The sequence below is a fragment of the Lepus europaeus genome, chromosome 9 (genome assembly GCF_033115175.1).
Source record: "Lepus europaeus isolate LE1 chromosome 9, mLepTim1.pri, whole genome shotgun sequence".
In the NCBI taxonomy this organism is placed as follows: Eukaryota; Metazoa; Chordata; class Mammalia; order Lagomorpha; family Leporidae; genus Lepus; species Lepus europaeus.
This window is the reverse complement of record NC_084835.1, coordinates 27,919,840-27,946,215: the sequence shown is the minus strand read 5'-3', so window position 1 is coordinate 27,946,215 and position 26,376 is coordinate 27,919,840. Positions and strand designations below refer to the sequence as shown.

Sequence of the window (26,376 nt, the reverse complement as noted above, 5' to 3'; positions counted from 1 at the left end):
CATCACTAGCCGGGAGATCTGAAATGCAGAATGAAGACGGACCACCTCCTACGGCTAGTCATGATGACAACCAGCTTAACAGCCAGCAGGAGCCCCGCCCACACTCGCTCACCCAGCGCTCAGGAGGCTTGTCCTCAGGTGTGGACCCAGAGTGCCAAGGATCTTGGCCCTGGAAGGCTGGCCCCTGAGCACAGGAGGAGATGTGACAACAAGTAACTGCCCAAAGCAACAATAACAAGTCCACCTGCAATGTGTGATCTAAAGAGGTGACAGCCAGAATAACACAGAGGCAATAGCACTTTGCAAATTCTCTCGGTGCAAGAAAAGACACCAGATATTGTTCAGACTGCACACCCTGGACTCCCCAGGCTTCCTTGCCTTTCTCTCCCCTTCTCTCCCCCAGAGCTGCCTATCACATCATTCTAGACTGCCCCTAACTGGCTTTCCACATTGCACTTGGGACCAAATGACAACAGGGAGAGAGGCAAATGCAAGCACGGGTAAGAGAACAGGCTTCGCATTCACACAGAACCAGAGCTGCCTCCCATCGGCCATGGGGTTGCTGGAAAGCTGCAATGAAGTTTCCCCAGGAAGTTTGCCACTGTGGCTGGCTAAGCGCGAGCTATCACCACCTATCGTCGTCGCCAGGGGAGACCCAGCTTTGGTCTCAAAGATCAATGCTGCACTTCCCAGAATAAAATTGAACTAGTCTATAATTTACCCTGGAAACATTTAAAGCACTGTTTTTCTAACACATTTATTAGGTTGTGAAATCAATTTATTAGTCACAGCCAGCCTTCTGAAATAAACAGAATAGAATGGAATACCAGAGTAGAGGAGACTAGTGTAGAATAAAGTAGAAGAGTGCAATCGGATAGAATACTAGAGACTAAAACACAGTGCAAGATACGAGACGGCACTGCAGGGAAGAAGGCTGAGCAGTCTCTCACGGAATCTGTAATTCACCTGTAAGGGTGCGTGTGATGAGCTGCCATGAAACATGCTTCCCTCACGGAGGTCACAGAAGTTTGGAAGGCACTGACTTGGGCAAAAAATGCAGTCTTGTGCCCAACAGGCCCCTGAGGGAGCAAGTCTTGTCCCAGGGAGATTAGGAGCAGCCTTTTATGCTCAGCAGATGGCACCTTTCCTGCTGCTGTTCACCAAACAATCTTTCGCTAACGGACTGGTAACCACAGGCCCCGGTAACCCATTCGGCAAGAAGAAAAGCCAGGGGTGACAGGTCAACAAATTTCTCTCCATCTCACAAATTGGAGAGTGGCCACTTCAGCTGTGCGCAGTGGTTTCTAAATAAGCGACTTCAACAATCAGAGGCGCACCTGGGCACCTTCTGACTTTCGAGATGAAAAACCTGACTTGTCCTGGGGCCCTTGCTTCTGCGGCAGAGAAATCCTCCATTCATGCCCCCCACACCGAGGAAGGCTGCACCCGGCGCCAGCCCCGGCTTCAGCGTGGTTCTGGGGTGGAGTGGCCACAGTCTCCAGCTCAGGACGACACAGGCTCCATGCACAGAGCTGCAAAAGCAAACCATGGCAGGCAGATGTACACAGGCCAGAAGGCAAGGGAGGGAGGGAGGAGGTCTGTGCAGGGGAATCCCGAAGCCTTCCCAGAGGAGGGGTGCAAACAGCACTTCTCAAAGTGTGGTCCATGGACCATCAGTGGGACTCACCTGAGACATGTGCTAGCGTGCAGATTCCTGGACCCTGGGCCCTGGGCCAAGCTTACTGAGTCAGACTCTCTTGGGGCAGGGCCTTGAAGGAATGCATTGTAGCAAGCTTCCCAGGTGACACTGCTGCATGCTGCAGACTGACATCCTGTGCAATCAGCCCTCGGCACTTAGACAAGGGCAGTAGGGTCAGTAGGAGGCAGGAGGAGTGTGGCACGGGCAGAGGCACAGAGGCGTGACACAGCCGGCCGCGACAGGGGAATGAGAGCGGTGTGCTGTCACTGGAGCCTGCAGGGGCAGGATGTGAGAAGTAGCCACGGCAGCAAAGGGGCTGCGGCGCCCAACACGACACTGCACACTTCATTGGGTATTCAATGGGTGTTCGTAGAAGCAGGAAGGCAAGATGTGAGGGAAGGAAAGAAGAAAACATTTCTAACATGTGGCCAAGAGCAAATGCATGCTCACAAGTCTGTTCAGACAGCTGAAGACTTTTCCAAGCCAGGACATTCTGCCCACAAGGAAGCGTCTCATCACGTGCACCCCATGGTGCAAGAGGAGTGGGCTGTGGACCTCAGTTTTCAGCGGGGTGATCAGCATTGAATAAACACGTGACTCTCTGCTCCGTCCCCTACTTGCTTCACTTCTACAGACAGTGTTAATAGGGAGAGTGACCCCTGACAAAACGTTCTGGCAGAAAGACGGGCATCAGGGGAATATTTTCTCTAGGTGATCGGTGGGCTGACATGCAAGGGTTGCAAATACAGCCTTTGGCGAAGGCCAGCAAAGCAGGGCGCCAGCAGAGGTGACCCAAGGAGGCACGGGACAGGGAGCACATGGGACAAGCAGCACACAGGTCACACATCTCAGGCTGCCTCCCTCTGTCACCAGAAAAGCCTACCATGGGACACAGAAGCCTTCTTTCCCCTGATGCCCAGCAAGGGCTTGGTTCAACCCTGTGGCACCTGGGGCTTGTCACTGAGGACCTGCACCCATCTCTGCTCCCTTCTCCTTCTGTCCTAAACGAGCAGGTCGGGTGCAGCAGGAAGGAGGCAGGTGGGCATCAGATCCTACTTCCTGCAGGGCCACACAGAGGTCCCAAGCAGAAAGGTCAGCCTCCATGGAAGAAACATGGCCCAGAAAGGAGCCGGACCGCAGACTCCTCTGACTGCCTCAAAACACAAAACTCTGTTGAGCCTCGATTCTGCGGGAAGCAGAGGCTGGAGCAAAATATCTTTTGGCACAACCACCCCATTAAACCCGTATAATTTAATTCGCGCTCCCCAGCCAGCTGTTGCCCTCATCTCGGAGGGGCTGTGCCTGGTGCAGGCTCTCGGCACATCCACAGGCTGGGCCCAGGGAAGGGGACACACGATTACACCTGCAGGATGCAAATGCAAAGAAAAATGCCTCCCGAATTGCTTTGTAGCCCCTCACAAGGCTTTCCTCCTGCGTGAGAGAAACAGCCTGCGCCGGCCAGAGCCGGGAAGCCGTCCCCAGGAATATTCTGTGGACGCTGCAGGTATGTGCAGCGGGCAGAGGAGACGCAGCTCTAGTAGCCTGCAATGCACAGCAATCTGGTCCCAGAAAGATAAACAACCAACCAGAAACACTCAAAAGGAAGGCCCGCATCACCCCCTCACACACACACACAAGCACACGCACACGCACACACACACACACACACACATACACTGACGCTGGCAGGGCCTCAGAGGCAGCCAGGTGAAGTTCACCCCCATGTGAAGGTGAAGGGGATGGAAATGACAATTCACATTTCTCCCTAATGTCACCGGGAATGTGGCGTGCGGGCGCTTTATGGAATTAGCTGCAGTGGCTTCCTAATTGCCTTTGCCGAGTCGCCTCCCCCAGGTTGATGGTGGCGGCTGCGGCGGCCCCATCAGTCTCGCCTGGCGCTCCTCGTGCACCCGCCCGGCACTGCGGGCTCCCGCGGCAGCTGCTCGGCGTAGCTGGTGCTGCAGAGGCACCGGATGCTTCCTCAGCTGTGTTTTCAGGGTGTTGACCCAGACGGGCAGGGGTGCTCTCCGGGGCACCTGGCTGGGGGAAGTGAGGACCTGCTTGCTGTGCAACTGGCCTGCAGGGCTTCACAGCTGGCTTGCTGGAGCTGCCAGGCAGCCCCCACCTTTTGCAGCAGCCACGCCTGATGCTGGGGCTCATAAAACCCTGGATCTGGAAAGCACGTGGAGAAAGGGACAGAAGGACCTGGTGCTCTGCCTGTGTCCAAGGGCATTGTGCTTTGCATCACCAGCTTGGGGGCACAAGGAAAAGGCTGAGCTGGCATCCCTGCCTTTTTGACTTGTACGTTCATGCCTGCCTCAAACAACCCCTGAAGCCCACCGCTCAGACAGCTCCTCTCCCTATCAAGAAAGACCAAGCTTGCCCTGGGGGAATTTAAGGTCTTCCTTCCCACCCCTCCTCCCAGTCACCAGGCAGGAGATAAGGGGTCCTCAGGATATCACACAACCCCAGACTAGCCAGGGGCACCAAGGGACCCAGTGACTCACTGCACACAAAATAAAAGCTATCCCAGTGGGTGGAAGGGCTGTAGCCTTCAAGCCAGATGTCAATTGTGCAGCAAAACACAACTGCCGTTTCACAGAGAAAAACAAAAAAAGCACCAATCAACATCCAGGCAAGACAGACAAGGGCCCAAACCAAGGAGCTGAAACTGGCTGGGCACTGCCTGGTGTCCAGGTCTGCGCTCAGACTGCTGCACGCCTCCACACGCAGCTCTCCAGGTTAGGGAGAGCAGGTTAGGGAGAGCAGGCCTCAGCATGAAGCTAAGAAGAGGCAGGCTGCACCTCGAAGCTGGTTTTCCCTGAGCCCAGGGCCCAAGCTGGCCCTTCCACACTTATACCCCTTACCTTAATGAGAAATACAACAGGGAAAGTTAACCAACTCCAGTCAGAGCCTCAGAAAGACTCATCTAGGAGTCCCCAAGCTAAGATTCATTAGGACAGGGAATCCTAAATGGGTGGTGGGCTGACCCTCAGAGGAAGCCAAAAGACAGACAGGATCAGTTCACTGCAATAAAAGGAACTAGGAAGCTGACACTCTCCTCATTCCAGCTCTTACCCCTTTAAATTCCCTACAGAGAAAGCAAATGACAACACATGCAAGCAACAAGACGAAGGATTCCCACGGGAAAGGTTAAGGACGGGCAGGAAAGGAGCTTCCACCATAGGCCTTGAGGAGCCAATATCACCAGAAACAGCAAGCAACCAGTCATGGGAGATAACCAGTTCTTTGTGACCCCCACCCCTACCCCAGGGACCTGACCTGAAATTCACACCAGCAGGGCTCACACTCTGTCTTTGCCACTAGAAGCCTTGTAGCCTCGGGCAAAGGTATATTCTCTGTGTCTCTGAAAACAGAGATGATAATAATACTGGCCTCAGGGTGGTGGTGAGGAATTAAAATACAGATTATAAGGCCAGCTTAACAGGCTAATCCTCCGCCTTGTGGCGCCGGCACATCGGGTTCTAGTCCCGGTTGGGGCGCCGGATTCTATCCCGGTTGCCCCTCTTCCAGTCCAGCTCTCTGCTGTGGCCCGAGAGTGCAGTGGAGGATGGCCCAAGTCCTTGGGCCCTGCACCCACATGGGAGACCAGGAGAAGCACCTGGCTCCTGGCTTCGGATCAGTGAGATGCGCTGGCCGCAGCGGCCATTGGAGGGTGAATCAACGGCAAAAAGGAAGACCTTTCTCTCTCTCTCTCTCACTATCCACTCTGCCTGTCAAAAATAAAAAAAAATAAAATAAAATAAAAAAATAAAATAAAATACAGATTATAAATAGGGCATAAGGCATAAGGTACACAGGGCCTCCTGATGCAGTAAGAACACTGCTATTACGAAGCCATTGTAGGGCTCAGTCACCAGCAGCTGTGGTAGAGGTCTAAGGCCTCCAGACACCTGATGTTAGCTGCCCCTTAGGCAGGCCTCCTGCTACGTGGGGAATAACAACATCTACAGGCCGCCTTTTCTTTTTCTAAACACTTCCTGTGACCCCTGTACCTGTTGCTAAGTATTCACTGTGCATCTTGTTAGTCGGGCCTCTCAAATCTACCCTGCACTGTGCCCATTTGATAGACAGGAACACTGGTGCTCAAAGACACTTCAGGGTCCTAGGACCAGTAAGCAGTAGCATCTGAATTCACACTTCACTCAGCCAGATTCAGATTCTGAATCTCAACTCTACATAAGTCTGCCTTCCAAGACCATCTCCTTGAAAGCAAATTTTTTAAAAGTCAATCTTAGAGGCCAGCGCTGTGGCACAGTAGGTTAAGCTGCCACCTGCAGTGCTGGCATCCCATATGGGCTCCATTTGGAGTCCTGGCTGCTCCACTTCCAATCAGCTTCCTGCTAATACACTTGGGAAAGCAGCAGAAGATGGCTCAAGGACTTGGACTCCTGCACCTGCGTGGGAGACCCGGAAGAAGCTCCTAGCTCCTGGCTTAGGCCTGGTCTACCCCTGGCCGTTGGCAGCCAACCTGGGGAGCAAACCAGCAGAGGGAAGTTCTAACCCCCACACCTCGCTTCTTCTCTGTCACTCTGCCTTTCAAATAAATAAATAAAATCTTAAACCAAAAAAAAGTGAACCTTTTGATGTCTTTCTAAGTCTATGTACAGATGTCTGCTGTCATTCATAGCACATTTGTTTCCAGCAAAAACTGAAAACCTTGTTATTCAAGTAGAAAATCCAACTACGGCTCCATAACTCTGAAATTCCTCTTCTGGGACATGCGTATCGTTGGATTCCTTCATTAGATTCTTGAGCTGTGAGCTCTCTCCAGAGACACTCACATCTTATTTCAGGGCAAACAGGTGACTCCAGATGTTCGGAAATACTTGAACTTGGCCACAGACCTTGGGATTTTTAAATTAGTTCTCAGTATTTCTTAATAAAGAGAAACAGTTCATGTCTACAAAATACACACACACACACACACACGAATGCCTTTGAGGGGCTGCCTGATAGTAATCTGCTTGAAATTTGCCATCTGAGTCCGTTTGCATATTCTGTCTTGTGAAAGCAGATAACAGCAGCCTTCCAACAGGGACTCTGGCCATAGCTGAACAGAAAGAATATTCAGACTTCCACACTGCCATTTATGTTGGGAGGCCAGGAGTCTGCGCCCGTGGAGCTATTTGTACGTGATGCGATCATATTGTGCTAATAGACATTTCACTAATAATGGAAACCAGCAGGAGGCTGAGAGTAAAGCCTTAGGTTACGACATGTGGACAAAAACTACCTATATCCAGTGGATTTACTGCCTCCTACATCTACTGTTCTTTTTACAATATTTTTCCACCTCTGCCTCAACAGAGTACGCTGGAAAAGGCAATGTCGATGGGAAAGGTACAAAGAGCTACGTGCCTGCCCTGCGTTTCCAACTTTCCCCTTGCTTGGCAAATCACTGTACCATGTGACAGCAAGAGCAAGCTTGAATCCCTCACTGCCCACCTGTTCAGTGCAAGAGACAAGATCAGGACAAAAATTTGGGAAATAAAGCAACAACAACAAAAAAGGTCCACCTCCCCAGAGACATAATAAACGCTTTTGGTGTCACTGTGCCCCGGTCGCATTAAATGTGCACAACATACATTGCCTTGATTTCACACACTCATCATAAGATCAAAGCGACAAAAACGCACAGGGCCTCTCTTGTTCTTCATTATTAATGAAGCAGGAGAGTTTGAATGACACAGAGAGTGGCCAGAGAACTAAGGCTTCCCACATACCACACACTGCTCTGCACCACTTCACTGGTGTTCTTACATCCAATCTGCCCCCAAATCCAGGTGCTTTTGTTACCTGTTTTTTTATCAATGAGCAAACCAGCACCTAGAAGAGGTCAAGCTGGTGACTGGCCAGGCAAGATTCAACCCCAAAGCCCACGTTCTATAGGGGAAAAAAAAAAAATCTCTTCTCAGCTGAGCCTGGCTCACAGCAACTGAGATCTAGATCCTTCTAAACCCAAACACTAAGTTCCCTCCTGTGAGGTGAGACTTAGCACCTGTCAGAAAATTAAGGAAGAGATGCAGAGCCAAGGGTCAAGATTACAGATGGGAGGGTCAAGACTAGGGAAGTCCACAGACCACTGATTCCTTTTATTCTATTTTTTCTAAAGACTTATTTATTTATTTGAAAGGCAGAGTTACATAGAGGCAGAGACAGAGAGAGGTCAGTCTTCCACCTGCTGGATCACTCCCCAGATGGCAGAAACAGCCAGGGCTGAGCTGATCCGAAGCCAGGAGCCAGGAGCTTCTTCTGGGTCTCTCATGCAGGTGCAGGGGCCCAAGCACTTGGGCCATCTTCCACTGTTTTCCCAGGCCATAGCAGAGAGCTGGATCACAAGTGGAGCAGCCAGGTCTCAAATCAGCACCCATATGGGATGCCAGCACTGCAGGTGGCAGCTTTATGTGCTAGGTCACAGCGCCGGCCCCCTTGCATTCCATTTTAACACCAAATTCTCAGGAAAGTAAATCACCAACTGTGCAACACACGCCCTCACCACACATAAGAAACCTGAGCAAACAGAACAGCGGGTTTGACTTTTGGGAGAAAACAGGAGAGGCCTCTGCTCCCCTCCCCCAACCAGAGAGGGTCTGGAATTATCCAAGGCCCTGGAGAATTCCAGCGAGAGGAAATGCCTAACGCGCCGCCCAAGAGGGCATCAGGACTCAGGAGGGTCCACCGTGACTTCTGAGTGTGCTGCTGTGGCGAGGCGAACGCCTAGCAGCACTGGGCTCTCCTGGGACCTAAAGCTTCACTGGGGCTGTAGGGCAGATGTGGCCACTGCCTCTGCCTGACCCACTGCTCACACAGCAGGCTGAGAGAGGGGGAAGGCAGGCGAACCAATTTCTTGGCTTACAGGTTTCTCTGGGCCTCTCCCCCGAAGCCCTCGGGGATAAGGAAACTGACTCCACAGGAAGGGTGCACATCGGACAGCCGCTGTGGCCGCTGCAGCCTCCTCCTGCTCTAAGGTATGTGGTTCCCCATGGGGATCACCTTCCTAACAGGCCAACACCTGGCCCTCACCCACCCATCCACATGCCTGCTCCTCCACTACACCCACAGCCAGACGCAGAGCCAGGCCCCCCGTGCCGCTCAGTGAAAGGCATCTGAAGGCTTGTGTGTGTATAATGCAGCCAGTAATGGCCACAGCAGCTCACTGGCAGAGGCCTTTGATACCCAGGCACTGTGCTAAGTGCTCTGCATATTTTATTTCATTTCGTCTTTGACACAGCCTGAAAAATGGACAGGACTAGCCTCCATTTCCGCTGGAAGGTACGGGTTCAGAAATGTTAAGCTCCAAGGTGACCTAGCTAAGAAACAGCAGAGCTGGGACTCCAATCTAAGTCCATCTGACTTCAAGACAGCATCTCCTCAGCTGTTATCCCAGGCTTTAATTGTTTCTGAAGTAATTTCCCAGATGTTATCTCATTTAATTCACCCAAACACTCCTGCAGTGGTAAAATGCAGGTATTACTTAATTTTTTTTTTTTCAAACAAGAACTGAGGTCAAACAAGATCACACAAAGACAAGGGAATGTAGCCCAGTGGCAGGTGTGCAAACACTAGAAGCCCAGCTCACTCACACGGGGAATGCCACTTAACTTTGACAAGCCTGTTTCTCAATCTGTGAAATGGGGGATAGGGCCGGTGCTGATGTAGCTGGTAAAGCTGCCACCTGCAGTGCCAGCATCCCATGTGGGTGCTGCTTCAAGTCCCGGCTGCTCTACTTCCAATCCAGCTCTCTGCTATGGCCTGGGAAAGCAGTAGAAGATGGCCTAAGTCCTTGGGCCCTTGTACCCATGTGAGAGACCCAGAAGAGGCTTCTGGTTCTTAGCCTCAGATCAGTGCAACTTCAGCTGTTGTGGTCAATTGGAGAGTGAACCAACAGATAAAAGACTTCTCTCTCTCTCTCTCTCTCTCTGCCTCTCCTTCTCTCTCTGTGTAACTCTGACTTTCAAAAAAATAAATAAATCTTAAAAAAAAAAGAAAGAAAAGAAATAGGATAAATGGTAGTCCCGGCCTCACTGGATTGCTGGGAGAACTTATTGGGAGGACATATGTAAAGTGCTTACCACAGTAGTTGGATCACAGGGGCTGCACAGTGAATGCTACATGTCTTTACTCACAGATTAAGCAATTTGCCCATGGTCACTCAGCAAATGCATACAGAAAAGTTAGGCAGACAGAGTTCCTGGGCCTTTAACAACACAACATCTCCAAACATGTCCCTCTCTGGAAGTGCTCCAAGCTCTCCACCTGTGACTAGTTAGCATTTCTCTGGAGTCAGAGCACAGGTGAGCAAGGAAGACTCCTGGACTCAGTGGGGCCGAGGGACATAGTAGGCAAAACAAACAGCTGAAAGGAGGACAGCCTGTGTCACAGGCGGCTTCCCCAGGGCCCAGTGACCCCAGTATGTGACTGCATGCTGGGTCGTCATCATCCTGAAAGTCGGAACATTTTAACAAGGGGTTCCACGTTCTGCAGTAGTCCCTGCAAATGATGTAACTTGTCCCAGTCTCACAGGTCCTCCCATCCTAATGACTGACAAAAATCCCTGACACTAAGCCACTCTGGGCCTGGGGGATCGGGTCACTTTGTCCTGTCTTCATCTCCGGATACACTCTCAAGCCAACCTCCCCAGCAGCCCGAGAGGACAGGACCAGTCTTCCCTACCTGCAGGTAGCATCTAGTTCCTTCTGTGAAGAGCAGCATCCTTTGGTAGTTGCAGGAACACACGCACACGCACACACACAAACTTAATACATATACTGGCCATGACACGTGCAAGTCTCCCCCTCCTCCAGATATCCACTGTCAGTTGCTTCACCTAAAACAGAGAACTGGAGGTCTGTTTTACAAACCAACAGCATCCATGGCCTTGTCCAGATCATCTACATGGACAGCAGCTCTTTTAACCTTGGGAGGGCAGTGCGTTCCAATAACAGTACCGAGACAGATACCCGGCAGGACACAAAGTGAGGAAACAGCCACCCGTTCCATGCAAAGAGGTAACAGCCTCCCTTCCGACACAGCCCTGGAAGGCACACTCACAAGTTGGCTTCTGTGTTATTTTGATTGTCTTGATTTGGGGTCACCAAGAAACCATGCAATATCTAAATTTAATGTACCTGATAAATTTAATGCCTTATTTAAACAACCCTGGAACAAGAGCACTGTTCAAAGCGAATGGAAACGTACGTGTTTGTCATTTATTAAAAACACACTAGACCCTTCCGAGAGCTGTATTTGGAAAATAACTTTCTTCTGAAAAGCAGACAGGTCACTGTGGGCCTAGAAACCCCTTGAAACACAGCCACTGTGCAAACAACACCTAACATCCAACACAACCAGGAGAGACGCCGCACAGGCCGGCAGCCTGTGTCTCCCTGGGCCTCTGTGTCTGGCTTTACGTCTCGGCAACGACCACCTCAGATGGGCTCTGATGCCCACTGTAACCTCAAGAAAAATCCCCAGACATCGAGCACCCTCCTCTATCCGACCACAACAGGTTCTTCCCAGGAAGAAGCAGCTCAGCTCTGTTGAATGGACTCAGAAGACTCATGAAGATTCTAGTAGTTTAGCCAAAAGCCTGACACTAGGTGCTTGTCCTCTTGTTCTACGAAATGCAAAACTTTCATGGTAGTCACTCGAAGCGAAACACAGGCCGTAATGTGTCTTGTAAAAAAATTCCATTAAAGGGGAAAATCTCATACGTTAATTCATAGAACTGGCACTTTATAACATCTGTGTCAATGTTTTTCTCGGAACCAGCCACAGTAGACCTGTAAGTCCAATCACAGTGTCCCAGGGCACACACGAGCAGCTGAAAGGCTCTGTGGAGCAGCTGCAGTGGGTTCCAAGCTGCACCGTGGCTGCAGAAGATGGGGATGGGGAGCCCTGGAAGCAGTGCCGCTCCCACCGGCTGGCAGAGGATGTCTGCCTGGACAAAGGAAAGTCCCCGTCTGTTGGCATCCAGGGGGGCAAATCAGGACTGACGACACGCCATGGACAAAGGACCCTGCCCAATGCCTCAGGTTGCTCCCGGATCAACGGGCAGTGAGAGTGGGAAAGACCAACTGAGGATCTAGCAAAACCTGAAAAAAAGGCTAAAATCCCAAGCCTGCATTTCCATGAGGACGTGCTTCAAATAGTGGGGAAGCAAAACACCTGGAAGGGCCGCAGGTCCTGGGAGTCGTGATTCCCATTGCTTCCACTTTTGTTCTTCCTAATACACGGCGAAATATTCATCCAAAACCGGAAACCCTAACTGTGCTCACCCGTGCCTGACAGACCTCATAATTCATTATTAGGTGCCTTGGTATTCGGGTGTGTGCCTAAAATCCAACTGCTATTAGAATTAATCAGTTAAAACCAGAATGAATAATAACCACAAGGGAGAAGGCTGATTAACAGGCACTAAGTTATAGTCAGATGGGGATAAGACAGTCTGGTCTTCTATTGCACAGTACGAAGATTTTAAATAATGATAATGTACTGTATATTTCTCACCTTAAAAAAAAAAAAAAACTAGAAGAAACGAGTTTAAATAACTTTGACCCTAAAGAAGTGTTAAATGATTAGGAGGTCAGTACATTTACCCAGATTAGACATTACACAGCAAAGAGGCATACAGAAACATTGCCTGGTACCCCACAGAAATGCATGATTTTTACCTGTCAACTAAAAATAAATTAAAAAGTCATAGTGGAATAAAAAAGCTAAGCTTCTCTCCCCTCCCCCCCAACAAGAAAATCGTGCCAACATTTCCATTTCCCTTCATTGTGACCGGCACCCGGACATCCCAGGAGCAACACAGGCTCCCGCAGTGACAGGTGAGAGAGAAAGCAAAGTAGAATACAGCAGGAAGAAATTTTAAGAAAGGCCTTAAGAAAAAAAAAAAAGAAAGAAACAAATGGAAAAAAGGTGGAGGGTCCAGACAAAAACGTAGGGAATGACAGTGTGTGGATTTATACGTGTGACCAGGTTTGTGCACCAAATGCATGGACCTAATGCATGCTGGTTTGCTCTGCTCTGCTCACCTTCCCGTGATTGAGCTAATGAGGCCAATAAACTACACTGCGAGGTTGACAACTGTCATTTCAGAAAATTCCAGACTTTTATAAAGAATCTTCCAGGAAGGCGTCCAGTCATTTGAAACGATGCTGTAAATTAAAGCATGGTGTGGTGGCATCTATCTTTTCGGATGGCGAGTGACCAAGTTTATTCAACAAAAATGTGCAGCAAGATAGAGGCCTCCCCACACACTATCTGTACTGTCAGGCTTCCTACAGGCAACACAGCACTGCTACCCACTTCTAATAGGTGAACACTCCTTTTCAATTATTTAGAAGTCCATTGATTTCCACATTGATGAAAAGTCATAATTATAAAAATGGCTTAAGGAACCAACCTTTCACTTTGCTGACTCTGTCCTATGGAAAGAGACATCAAGTGTCTGCATGAAAGCGGCCCTCTCAATAAAGAGGTGACATCACAAAGACCTGGCTGTGCATTCCAAGAAGGGTGTGCTCCCTAAGTGCTACAAAGCCGTCCGAGGTCAGTGACGAGTCTTCTGTGCCATTATCGGCAGAGACACACATTACCTGTGTTGCTGCTGTGTGTTTATTGTCACAATTCGGGAAAATGTAATTGGAACCCTTCATTCCCTGAATGCAAGTCTAAATGGAACGAAAAACTCAGCGCCTATCAACTCCTCCCCAAGGAGGATGAAATGAGCATCACGCCAGTTTAATGCCTTTTATTGTGAGTGTCAGAGGTGTGGAGCCGTGAGTCCAACAGCCCATCTTCCCAGACCTACCAGAATGCTTCTCACTAACTCAAACTATGCTTCCCCCAAAAAGAACCCAACCAAAGCACATTCCTTAGGGAAAATGAAGGAACATGGGGACAGCTAGCAAGCATGTGTCAAACAGGAAAGTTAATTAAAAGTCAAAGTGAATGGAAACCCTGCAGAACCTGCCAGCTAAGGCAGGCAGCAGACAGGCACACAGCAGTGTGGGCAGCCCCTTCCTTCCAGGGCTGCAGCTCTCTAACAAGGGCAAACCCTCCCCCAGATTCACTCCAACAACGACACACAAGTCCCCGCTCTTCATTTACACCAAAAACACTCAAGTTTGCAAAAGCATGCCTTCCTGTGTTTTTAGAAAATCAAAAAGATAGTGTTGATAAGGAACTAATAGTTTGTTATTCCTGTCCTCAGCAAAGAAAAACAGAAGAAATAGGGAAAGTCTGGTATCGAATACCTAAACATATTACCTATTACCAAGAGCTAAAGCGGGTTACCGGCAAAGGTAGAAACCACAGAAATATGTTCCACTCCAAGGTGGCAATGAGACACACTATTAAATGGCTGTGTTCATACTGATGTATGAACAGTAACAATGGGGCCATCTCCAATTCTATCACCCAGTAAAAGGATGCTCCACAAACAGCAGTTTGCTTGGTCTCCAAACACCTTAAAATAGATGGACAGTTATAATTTAACTTATTTTCACAATAATCACTTTGTAAAGTTTATGCCTTAGTGCAAAAAATTACTAACCTCCCACTCCAAAAATGAACATGCTACACTGATTCACAACATGAAGCTGTCAACCACAGAAACTACATGAAATTATAAGGTGGTATACAATATGCTTAACCGAAAATCAAGTTTAAATGTCTGTGTCTTAAAAGTGCAATTGCAGTCCATTATACAACATCATTCCCTTTGAGTTCCTTTAGTATGGAGTTAACATGTTTTCCAGTCAAGTGTTCTAACTCGTTTTAAAGCATCTTCATTGTTAAGGATGTAGCAAAGCGATGGACAAGTGCATAGAGTCTTGGCTTCCAAAAGTAGTTCCTCATGCAAATAGCCAGAAACTTGAAAATAAGCAAGAGAGAGGCAACGTGGCTCCTTGCTTGTCCAAATGAGATTATGCCTCCCACACTCTAAGCATCTCAGATCTTCTCCCATTCATACGCTGAACTCTCTAAACCAATGTTCTTTGCTAATTTTAAAAATGCAGTCACATTTGGGAGGCAACAGACCAAGATGACCAGAAGATTCCTGCAATAATGCTACCCGAGTGGCCTAAGATGCCCCTTCCTATCACTCATGAAAAGTCCCTGGCCAAGCAACCCAAAACCATGGGTATTCCAGCACCCCCAGGGCAGACAGCTGCCACACAAGGGCCAAAGCAGATACCCATTCAGGAACCTAATGCCAAGCAACAGCTCACCTTGTCCTTGCATCAGATTACAAAATGCCAGGCTGCAGCAAGAAATGACAGCAAAGCCATAAACAGCTGGAAATAATTACACAATTGTCAAGCTGCAAACATGACAAAAGCAAAGCAAGCCTCATGAATCTGCTATCAGAAAGGATGCTAACGAGAAGGTAAGAGAAGCATTTTAGCTCTTTCCAATTTGCTCTTATAGAGTAGCCAATAATAAGGTTGATGAGGTTTTATGCAGCATGTGTCACGTGTGTGTGTGTGTGTGTGTTAACTTCCGAGAGAAGAAAAGAACCTATTTTGTGGGATCCTACCAAATGTGAGATACAAGATATGCAAGCACAACCCAAAGAGCATTCACAGGCTCTGAATGGATCCTTGCAGAGTTGCTACAACCACAACATGCAGATGAGAAATAGTTCCTTAAAGTTATACAAAATGATCTCTTCTTTAAAAGCATAAGGGAAATCCACAGGCAATGCCACAGTCCAGAACTGTACACATAAAGCATCTGATAAGCAGGCACAATGCCAAAGCAGAGTACAGACTGGTCCAGGGCAGAGGAACACGGTGGGAGAATTTCTAGAACGGTTCTAATTTCTAGAATCTAGAGATGGGTCTTCCATGGAGGCATCTAGTTTTTACCAACTGCCCATAAACTCAACAAACTCCTTCTCAAATAATGGGGCCGAGCAACCCGTCTTTCAGCTGGCTTCCTGAAACGTGGCTGCTGTTGATTTTTAAGCCAGGATAACTTTGCTATTCCACGGTGGGCTGATGCTCTATCATGATGCTTAGATTTCATGCGACAAACTGTTTCCTATAATGTCCCCCAAAATGCTACTCTCTGAAATGGAATGCCATAAATAAAATACGGACTTGGTTACCAGGCAGCATGCATAACACATATGGTACATTGGCCCAAAAAGCACATTTAAAAATGCTGAAAAGTTAACTTTGCAATTTAAGCCGTTTGTACTCATTTTCAGAGAATAAGCCCCTAAAGACCAGTTTTACTTGCTATCATCAAGAGAGTATCTGGAGGAATCCCACGATGTGCTGACTGGAAATCCTCCCCAGCCCCTCTCAGCCCTCCTCCCCAGCCGGTCCCCTTGTTTTATTTCTTGGAGGGAAGAATGGAGGACCACATATCTCACAATGTAATTTTTAAGCATAATGCTGCCTGTTTGAATTAAAATTGATGCAGCTTCTGATAAAAGCCTAATAATCAATTCTCCATTCTCATTACTCTCCAGAATTATATGGACGGAGACCAATTTCTTAAGTTTGTGGACTACTCCTAGGTTATTACCCGGCAGTGCAGCTGAGTGGAAAGATAACCACATTCATTCTCCTTATCTGTAATGATGTAATGCATCCCAGCCCCGGTTCTAGATGATTGGGGAATAATGGGATTGTACAACTGCAGGGATGACAAACAATAGTGCAGCATCTCTCTCCCATACACCAAGCCCCACGCCCCCGACGCAAGGTGAAAGCCACCAGAAAGCAGGCACTCATTCTGCCGCCTAGGACGAAGTTCGCATTTTCCGGCCCGGGGAGCATCCGCCCTCTCACTGCAAAAGCAATACCGACAGTGAGAGGAGAGCCGAGCCAGGCGCTCAGTTCCCAAGCCCCAGCCAGGACCGTGCAAGTGAGTAGCTTGCTCTTCTTTGTGTTTAGAATCAAGTGTCATCTAAAAATAACCCATTGGTAGGGAGCAGTCACTGCCCAGTACAATGCCAAGAAACCAGGGGATCCGAGACTCGACTGATAACTGATGCTGCTCCCGGCTGACGTTTGTTTGCAAAACTCAATCTGCCTCCTCCATTTTCTGAGCTGGGGAAAAATCAGGGCTGCCTCCGCCGCCGCCGCCGCGGAAACCTTACCTTTTGCAGGAGCTGGGAGCCCGAGTACTTGGCGGCAATGGATTTTATCTCCCCACCGAAAGCGGAGGCCCAGAGCTTCACCCTACAGGAGAGAAAGGCCACAGGGAGAAATGTCACCGCCGTGTCACAGCCCGCGCGCACGCACTCGCACACTCGGGGCTGTGGCTGCAGGGGCAGGGCGAGATAACACGAAAGAAAAGAAAAGAAAAAAGAAAAAGAACAAGTGCCTCGGTGCAAACTGCCAGATCCAAACCGCAGAGTGCAGCGCAGGAGGGGGCCCGTGGGGGGTCGCAGAGTTCCCACGCGAAGTGCCCCCGGCGCTCTCCAGGACCGCCTAGGTGCGTTTCTACAATCGCCGGCGGATTCAGCAGCACCCGGCGAATCCTGGAGGGAAGAAATCCACCCATCCGCTCCCACCCACCCCCCCCCCAGTCCCCCCAGAAAAGAAAAGAGATGGCGAGAGAGCGAAGGCAGGGAGACAGGAACGGCCCGTGCAAGTTGGATCCGGTACACAGGCTCCGAAGTTGGAGCTGTCACTTGAGGTGAGCCTCTGCAGGGCGCTCTCGCCAACCCGAGGCCAGGGGCGAGAGGGTTGCGGGACCCGGCAGGCAGGTGCGCGGGGCGAGGCCGGCGTCCGCCGCAGGTCCTGCCCAGGCGCCCAAAGTTGGGCACAGCGGGTCACGGGCGGCCAGGTACCCTCCCCGGGCGGCACGGGACCCCGCACTTACACGGAGAGCGGAATCTGCTGCTCCGAGCGCACCGTATCCCCCAGCGCGGCATAGAGGAGCGCAGCGGTGAGGAGCGCCGAGGCCCCCCGGGACGCGCGGCGCGCCGAGCCCGGCCCGGCCATGCTGGGCTCCCTCCGACGCGCCGGGCGGCGGCGACCAGAGCGGCGGCCGGGAGCTGCGCGGAGCGGGCGGTGGGCGAGCGCGCCGGGCTGCCGGCTCCGCGCCGCGCCGCCCCGCCTGCCTCTCGCGCGCCGGGCTCACTTGGGGAGCAAAAAAAAAAAAAAAAAAGGAGCGGGGCGGGGGGAGGAGGCGGGCGGAGGAGCGGGGGGGGGGGAGGAGGCGGGCGCGGGAGGAGGGCGGAGGACGCGCCTCTCGCTGCCGCGGCCGCCGGCCCCGCCTCGGCGGCCCCGGGGAGTCCGGCGGGCCAAGGCGGCGAGGCGGGAGGCGCCGTGCGGGCGGGGACTCGAAAACTCCAGTGTCCTTGGCCGCGGCGGAGCGCGTCCGGCCCCGCCCGGCCCACTGCGGCCGCGAGTTCTCGACAACTCCGCAGTCCGCCGCCGCGGGCGCGACTCTCCGGCCGGGCCCCTGGAGCCCCGAGCGCGGGCGACCCCCGAGCCGGGGTCGGAGGGAGGGGGTCGAGGGCCCGGCGTGCGCTCCGGGGGCCGTGCAGGGACCAGGGCGGCGGCAGGGTTGCGGAGCCCCAGGGTGGCGCGACCCCCACCCCCGCCGCAGTTTTCCCGTGGGAAGGGAAGCGGGGAAGAGGCACAAGTGTGAGAAGGAGCTGAGGCGGGCGCGGAGCGGGGTGGGGAAGGGGCGGGGGCGCGGGGCTCTGGCGAAGGCACCGCTACCAAGCCTCCCACAGCGGCTCCAGGGCCCGCGGCGCCCGACGGGGGAAGGCGCGGAGGGCGGCACAGCCGCCGCCACGCGAGCGCAGGAGCGCGGGGCCCCTGGCGTCGACCCGCAGCGCAGCCGCCCCCGGTACACTGGACCCCGGGCCGGGGGCTGCGGAGCAGCGCTTGCCCGGGCCGACTTCGGCCCCGGAGCCTCACGGCTGCGGCCAGCTTCCGGGCTGGGCGAGGGAGCGAATGTGGCGCCGAGTCCACACGGTCCGGCGGACACCCCCTGATTTCGAGATTCCTCCGAGCCCCGCATCACCTCGCCTCCTGGGCCCCCAGCTCAGCGCCGACTGAGGCGCATCCCGGCTGCCTGCAGAGGACGCGGAGAAGGGAAGGGAAGTCGGGGGAACCCCTGGGCGCCGGGAGAACCAGGCTTCCCCACGGCCTCCCTGCCGCCGCCGCCGCCCCCATACCGGCACCCGGCTTGCAAGGAGCCCCTCGCCCCCGCGCGAGGTCTGGGGTGGGACTGGGAACTTTGTGGAGCCCTCGCGCCGGCTGGCGGTGGAGACCGACCCAAGCGAGGCTGAGTCATCGTTGCGCGAGCGAACCGCGCGCTCCTGACGCTGCCGCCGGAGTTCTCCAGGTCTGCGCGCGGCCGGGGTCACTACCCTGAGCCCCAGCGCCCTGGCTGCAGCCTTCTCCAGGCGGGTGTCGGGCTAGGAGCCAGGCGGGCCCTCCCGCCCTGCAGTCCGTGGAAAAGTTTCCCCCGCAGATGCTGGATTCGATCTCAGAATTGGCTGTAGGGGATTGGGGCGCCCAGGGACCCTCGGTGCTTTTTTTCAGAGTACCTGCAGACCCCGGGCCTGGGCTGCCATAGGCTCTGGCCGCTTGCGCTCCCACTTAGGGGAGCAGCGCCGGGAACAGCCCCCCTGCCCCGGGGTGGGGTGCCAGGTGCGCCCCGCCCACGGGCAGTGTCTACATCTCCACGGATGACTAACCGGTTATAATGAATTCTCCGCTTCTGTGCACACCTCCCGCCTAGAGACGCGTGCCAGTCCTTCCCAAGCCGAGCTAGGCTTGGCCTGACCCCGGGGCAAGTGGTCCGGATGGCTTTGACGCTCGAACGGGGGCGGGGAGGGGGGGGAGGGGCTGGGAGAGAAAATTAATTTTCCTGCTAGAGCACAAGAGCTTTCTTTCCAAATGCATGCATGAGCGAATGGGAGCCCACCGGTCCTTATTAGTGAGGCTTCCCTCGTTGCCAGTATGTGGTGACAGCCCCTCACTCATTCCCCAGATCCAGGTCCATCGCTGTGGAGTGTCTCCTGGGTGGTGGGCGCAGGAGGATGTGCTGGGGATGGAGGAGAGGACGAATCAGGCCCGCTGCCCTCACAGAGTTTATACCCTAGGAGGGAGACAGGCCGGACTGGGAAAGAAAACCACCGTGATAAATGCGTAATTATACACTTTGACAAGGGATCAACAATAGTGTGTGTGATGAGCAAGTACCCATGACATCCATACTATTGTTAGGCCTATTAACCGAGCGGAAAACGTGGATGGCAAAATAATGCGAGCACAGCTCGGACACATCTGAGCAAGCTGCTGGAGCACCGGCTGTCTTGAGGGCTGCTTGGACACGAAGGCCGGGAGACGCTCTGTACTGAAGTCGTGGCGCTGTGCTCCTCTGACACAGCTGAACTCTGGGCACCTAGAGAGTAGCAGAGGGAAGAGCCCACCACAGGGAGCCACAGCTGGGAGGGGTGCGGGGGATGGGTTTCCAATGTTGACAGCTGTCACCCACAGACCGTCCAAAGCAGAATGCTGTACATTTGAAATGGATCCCACCAAGCGTTCCCACTACCTCAAAAGACAAAAAGACTTAAACTGACACCAATAAATTCAGAACTCAAAGTTCTAGCAAAATGTGAGGTGCTACCACTTACAGACTCTATCACTCTTCTCAGATTCACAGAAATGAGTGCAGAAAGGGATCGCTAAGCTATGCCATTGCATACTCTTATGTAACAGAGGACGAGGAGGCCCAGAAGGGTTCAGCCACTTCTCCAAAGACACACAGCCCCTAAAGGAGGGTCTCCTTAATTTGAGCCAGCGGGTTCCTGAAGGCACCTCAACACCCAACTCTGAGCTGAAACACTGAATTCAGCCAGATGCACCTGTCATGGGCAGAGTTGCCCACTGTTTTTCTGGCTAGGGATGCTGCACTTTGTCCTGCCACAGTGGGGAGCTGCTAGTGGTGTTTGAACAAGAGTGAAAGACAGGTGAATGTTTAAGAATAATGTTCACCTGCTCCTGGTGTATGGAACGGATTCCCGAGGAGACCCAGATCCCGAGGAGACCCAGAGCAGTGGTTGTCAGAGGTGGTGAGGGCAGAGCCCCTGGGGCACTCTGAACAGCTGGGGCTATGTTCTTTCATAATGACTCAGGGCCCTACGGGCAGTCACTGGATGAAGGCGGGAGAGGCCCACACAAGGAAGAATTGTCCTGCATCCCATAGGACTTTCAAATGTCTCACTGGTCATTCAGGTAGAAGGGGGGCAAAAAAAAAAAAAAAAAAAGCCATTAACTGCCTACATCTAAAATGTAAGTGCATTTCTAAAATATCAACACAAAGGAGCTTTTGCTAGCTTTTAATAAGCGCTGAATTTTCCAGGAATGAAACTACTGTGAAAATAAAGGGAAGGCTGTTTTCTGTTTTGTTCAGAACCTTACCAAGAGGTTTTTGTTTGGTTGGGTGTGTGGGCTTTTTGTTTTCAGTTTGTTTTTCCATTTTGGACAATTACTTCTCCAGTGGTAGTCATGCTCATGGTTCCTGAGTCAACAACACAACACACCTGTCTGTGTGTGTGGTGTGGTAGTCACAGTCTGCACACAGGGACAAGCATCAAACAACTTCATAAAACTTTGCAGTTGAGGCCGCCACTGTGGCTTATCAGCTAAAGCCCCAGCCTACAGTGCAAGCATCCTGTTTGGTCACTGGTTCTAGTCCAGGCTGCTCCTCTTCCGCTCCAGCTCTCTGCTATGGCCTGGGAAAGCAGTAAAAGATGGCCCAAGCACTTGGGCCCTGGGATCCATGTGGGAGACCCAGAAAAAGCTCCTGGCTTCAGACTGGCCCAGCTGCAGCCAGCCATTGTGCCCATTTGGGGAGTGAACCAGCAGATGGAAGACCTTCCCCCCCTCTTTCCCTCTGCCCCCCTATAGCTGCGCCTTTCAAATATAAATAACTAAATCTTTTTTTAAAAAGGAAGTAGCAGAATATACACATAAAAAAAATCTAGGGGACCATTGTGGTGTCACAGAGGGTTAAGCTGTGACCTGCATTGCAGGCATTCCCATGAGCGCTGGTTCAGGTTCTGGCACCACGTTTGCCAAGAAGGGAGGAACCAGAGAAAGCACTGCTCGGAAGAGATTCCTCACTTAACGCTGGGAGGCAGGATGCTGGCTGAAGGAACAAGGGGAGAGACGAGGATGACTGAGGAAGCAGGTTTATTGTCACCTTCAAAATTCAATGACATTATTTCTAGCCCCACAGTGATGGCCAGGTGGACGCACACTAAGGTGACCACTGTGACAGCAAAAAGGTGTTCTGCTCTCAGCAACAATTTGACTGTTTGAAACCCGTGCTGAGTGCAGTCCTGAAGTCAGCACCAGGTTCCCTGTGCCAAACCTGCTTGCAGGGAGTATGTATGTATGTATGTATGTATGTATTTACTTACTTGAGAGGCAGAGTTACAGAGACACGGAGAGACCAAGAGAGAGGTCTTTAAAAAAAAAAAAGATTTATTTACTTGAGTTACACAGAGAGAAGGAGAGGCAGACAGACAGAGAGAGAGAGACAGGTCTTCCATCTACTGGTTCACCCCCAATTGGCCACAATGACCAGAACTGAGCCAATCCAAAGCCAGAAGCTTCTTCCGGGTCTCCCACATGGATGCAGAGGCCCAAGGCCTTGGGCCATCTTCTACTGCTTTCCCAGGCCATAGCAGAGAGCTGGATCAGAAGTGGAACAGCCGGGACTCGAACCAGGACCCATATGGGATGCTGCTACCACAGGTGGATACTTAACAACAGCGCTGGCCCCAGGAGTAGGTATTAAGCCACTTCAGCTGAACCCAACCAATGAAATGATCCTCTCCAACATTTCTAAGTCTTCCACTGAACTCAAAGAGGCCCCACGAGGCTCCAACAAAGGAAAATGCAAGGGCGAGACATCAGGGGAACTTTGTACAAAATGTGACCTCTCTCTTTAAGAGCTATCAGACCCTGGGAAAGCTCTCCTGGGTAGGTGCCCAGGTTCACGCCAACAAAGGACCTGGAAGGATCACCTGGCCATAGAGCAGGCCAAGCCATCGCAAGCTCACAGGTATCAGAGCAGCCGGCCCACTCCTCCTGCTCTAGAGCAGGACTAAGCTGAGGGGGCTGCACGCCCCTGCCTATCCCACCCCCATGTCCGAGCACGAGATCTTACACGCTGGCAGCCCTCTGATGTTCACTGAAGAAGCTATTCTGTGTGTGTGTGCACACCATGTGTACACACAGTCTATAGGCATCAGCCTTTCACATCCACAGATCCAAGTAACTGCAGACTAAAAATATTCTCTGCCTCCCCCCAAAATTCCAGAAGGTTCTAAACTACAGAACTTAAATGTGCCATACAGTGACAGAGCACCACACTGAGTCCATGGGAACGAAGCAATGTGTGTGTGAGTGAACCCTGTGTGGCCTCTGCTGTCTCCCCACATCTCCACTGTTTACCCTGCATCTTAATTGAATACCATAAAGTTAGGTCTACAGTGATTGCAACTACACTCACCAAGTACACACTTTGTCCTGGGCATTATTTCCTAAAAAACATAACAACTATTTATGTAGCATTTACATTGTATTAAGTACTATAAATAATCTATAACTATGTATATGAGAAGATGTGCAGAGGGAATATGCAAATACAACACCATTTTATATAAGGGATTTGTGCATCTGCGTATTTTGATATTTGCAGAGGTTCCTGGAACCAAGGCCCCTGTGAATACTGAGAGATGACTGTATATGTACTTGCCAAATATGTCTGGGTGTGAGTGTGGGTCTGAGCGTGTGTGGGTGTGAGTCTATGTTCATGACTCCAAGTGAGTGCCTTTATGTATCTATGATTGTGTGTGAGTATATATGTGAGCATAAAAATTACTGTTTTTCACATGTGTGTGAGTGTGTGAGGGAGAGAGAAACCCTAACATTGCAGTTTGCTTGTGTAAAAAAGCAATCTTTCCTAGGGTATGGTAGGCCTAGCATTCGATTGAAAGGATCCCTTTAAAGCAACCTCTGCTGGTCGCCTTTGTCTCCAGAGAGCAGTGACCACACACTCACACAGCCACACTCACCCACATAGTGGCACAGCTTCTCAACTACCGCACTTTCTGGACCAGAGAATGCTCCTGTGAAATGAAGAGCTCTTAAATGAGCAGTCACGACATATGCTGATGCTGCTATTCTGGTGTAGTTCTACATTCAAAACATCAAGCCAAATGGGAGAAAAAAAAGAAGAAAATGTTCACGCATAACACACCTTCTAATTATCTGAATCTAAAGTTGCCTGTTTTCATAGAGAGCAGATTGCCTTCTGAAGATGAAGGTCATAAGAAAATGTCTTTCCAGGATCAAATCCATTTCTTTGGGAATATCTTACAAAATCACAACTTTTCAAGGCCGATGCTGTGGCGTAGTGGGTAAAGCTGATGCCTGCAGTGCCGGCATCCCATATGGGCACCAGTTCAAGTCCAGGCTTCCTCACTTCCAATCCAGCTCTCTGCTATGGCCTGGGAAAGCAGTAGAAGATGGCCCAAGTCCTTGGGCCCCTGCACCCATGTGGGAGACCTGGAAGAAGCTCCTGGCTCCTGGCTTCAGATCAGCCCAGCTCCAGCTGTTGTGGCCATTTTGGGAGTGAACCAGTGGATGGAAGACTTCTTGCTCTTGCTCCCTCTCTGCCTCTGCCTCTCTGTAACTCTGCCTTTCAAATAAATAAAACAAATCTTTAAAAAAAAAATTATAACTTTCCAACTGCCCATCAAATGGGAACTGCTTAAATCAATCACAGCTGATCATATAATGGAATTTCTCATAGCTATGGAAGAGGATGAAGCAACTTCCATGTGCTGACAAGTCCATAAGGAAATCTGTTCACAAATACAAGTGTTCTGTGTGAAAACCAACATGGTTTCAAACAGTTAACTGCCCGGTGGGTTTTTTAAAGTTTATTTATTTATTTGTATTTGAAAGGCAGAGCAACAGAGTTAGAGAAAGAAGTAGAGAAAGAGAGAGAAAGAGATTGAATCGATCCTCTGGTTCACACCCCGAATGCCTGCAACAACCAAACTGGACCAAGCCAAGGCCAGGATCCAGGAGCTCCATCTGGGTGGTGGCAGGAACTGAAGAACTTGAGCCAGTATGTCCTAGGTGTATTAATGGGAAGCTGGATTGGAAGTGGAGGCAGGACTCCATACCAGGCGCTGTGATTTTTATGTGGGTATCCCAAGCAGTGGCTTAACCCACAACACCTGCCCCTGTCCAGTGGGTTTTTAAACTTCATTTTTCCTTGCTGTGGTAGGCAGTATCCTTGTACACACCACAGCAAAAGAGGACTTACAGATTCCTACATGTATCCTCCCCTTAGACTCACTATATCTCAAATATGCATAAAAGCTCAAGGAGGGGCAGGCACTGTGGTTTAGTGGGTTAAGCCACTGCCTGCAATGCCAACATCTCATATTGGCAATGGTTCAAATCCTAGCTGCTCCACTTCCAATCTAGTTCCTTGCTAATGTGTCTAAGAAAGCAGCAGAAGATGCCCCAAGTGCTTTGGCCCCTATACCCACATGGGAGAATTGGGTGAAGCTCCTGGCTCCTGGCTTTGGCCCAGTCCATTCCCAGCCATTGTGGCTACTTGGGGAGTGAACCAGAGGATGGAAGAACTCTCTCACACTCTGTCTCTCTCTCTCTCTGTCTCTCTCTCTCTCTAATTCTGCCTTTCATATAAATGAATAAACTCTTTAAAAAAAAAAATTCCTGGGGCTGGCACCATGGCTCACTTGGTTAATCCTCCACCTACAATGCCAGCATCCCATATGGGCGCTGAGTTCTAGTCCTGGTTGCTCCTCTTCCAGTCCAGCTCTCTGTTGTGGCCTGGGAGGGCAGTGGAGGATGCCCCGAGTGCTTGGGCCCCTGCACCCGCATGGGAGACCAGGAAGAAGCACCTGGCTTTGGATCGGTGCAGCGCTGGCCGTAGCGGCCATTTGGGGAGTGAATCAGTGGATGGAAGATCTTTCTCTCTCTATCTCTCACTATCTATAACTCTACCCGTCAAATAAATTAAAAAAAAAAAAAGAAAAGAAAAAAAATTCTTAGAAAATAGAATTGAAAGATAAGGGTTTTTTTTGGTAGGGAAAAAAAGTTAAATTCATCCATACAAAGGGTCTTCAAAAAGTTCATAAAAATGTATATTATGACAAAACTAGGCACACATTTCAAAAAAATCTTGCACAAAAATAAATATAACTTTTAATTGTTTTTCTAAATACTTTATGAAAGAATCTTATATTTAGCAAATCTATAATAGTTTTTATATTGTCATAGTTTACAGGGTTTATATTTTATAAGTCAATCTTTCATACATTTAATTATAAAAATTGAGGCCCAAAAGACACATTTATAGAAATTATGTAATTATGATGAGTCTCTGAAGCCATGAAGGGTGACTGGACCCACAACCAACACACAGGGCATCTGGCATGAACATAGATGGCTTTACCAACTCAGCCATTTTTCCTTTCTCACAGCAATCATGAAAAAGTAACAAAAATGTTGAAAGAATCTACAGTCTCCATTTTCCTCAAATTCAACAGCAGATACATTCTGCAGACTGCAAAATACAAGTAAAGGCTGCCCCAGCGGGCA

At 50.6% G+C, this 26,376-nt stretch overlaps 1 protein-coding gene across 1 annotated transcript in view; it reads right to left on the bottom strand.

Annotated features, from left to right (window-relative positions):
- Positions 1-17,697, bottom strand: part of CACNA2D3 (calcium voltage-gated channel auxiliary subunit alpha2delta 3) — an 877,616-nt gene extending 859,919 nt beyond the window's left edge. Inside the window, exons 1-2 of the mRNA XM_062200176.1 lie at positions 17,576-17,697; positions 16,848-16,929 (exon numbers count right to left, since the gene is read on the bottom strand). Coding sequence (XP_062056160.1) covers positions 16,848-16,929; positions 17,576-17,697 — 204 coding nt within the window. The remainder of the gene's footprint in view (positions 1-16,847; positions 16,930-17,575) is intronic.
- Between the last annotated feature and the right edge of the window lie 8,679 nt (positions 17,698-26,376).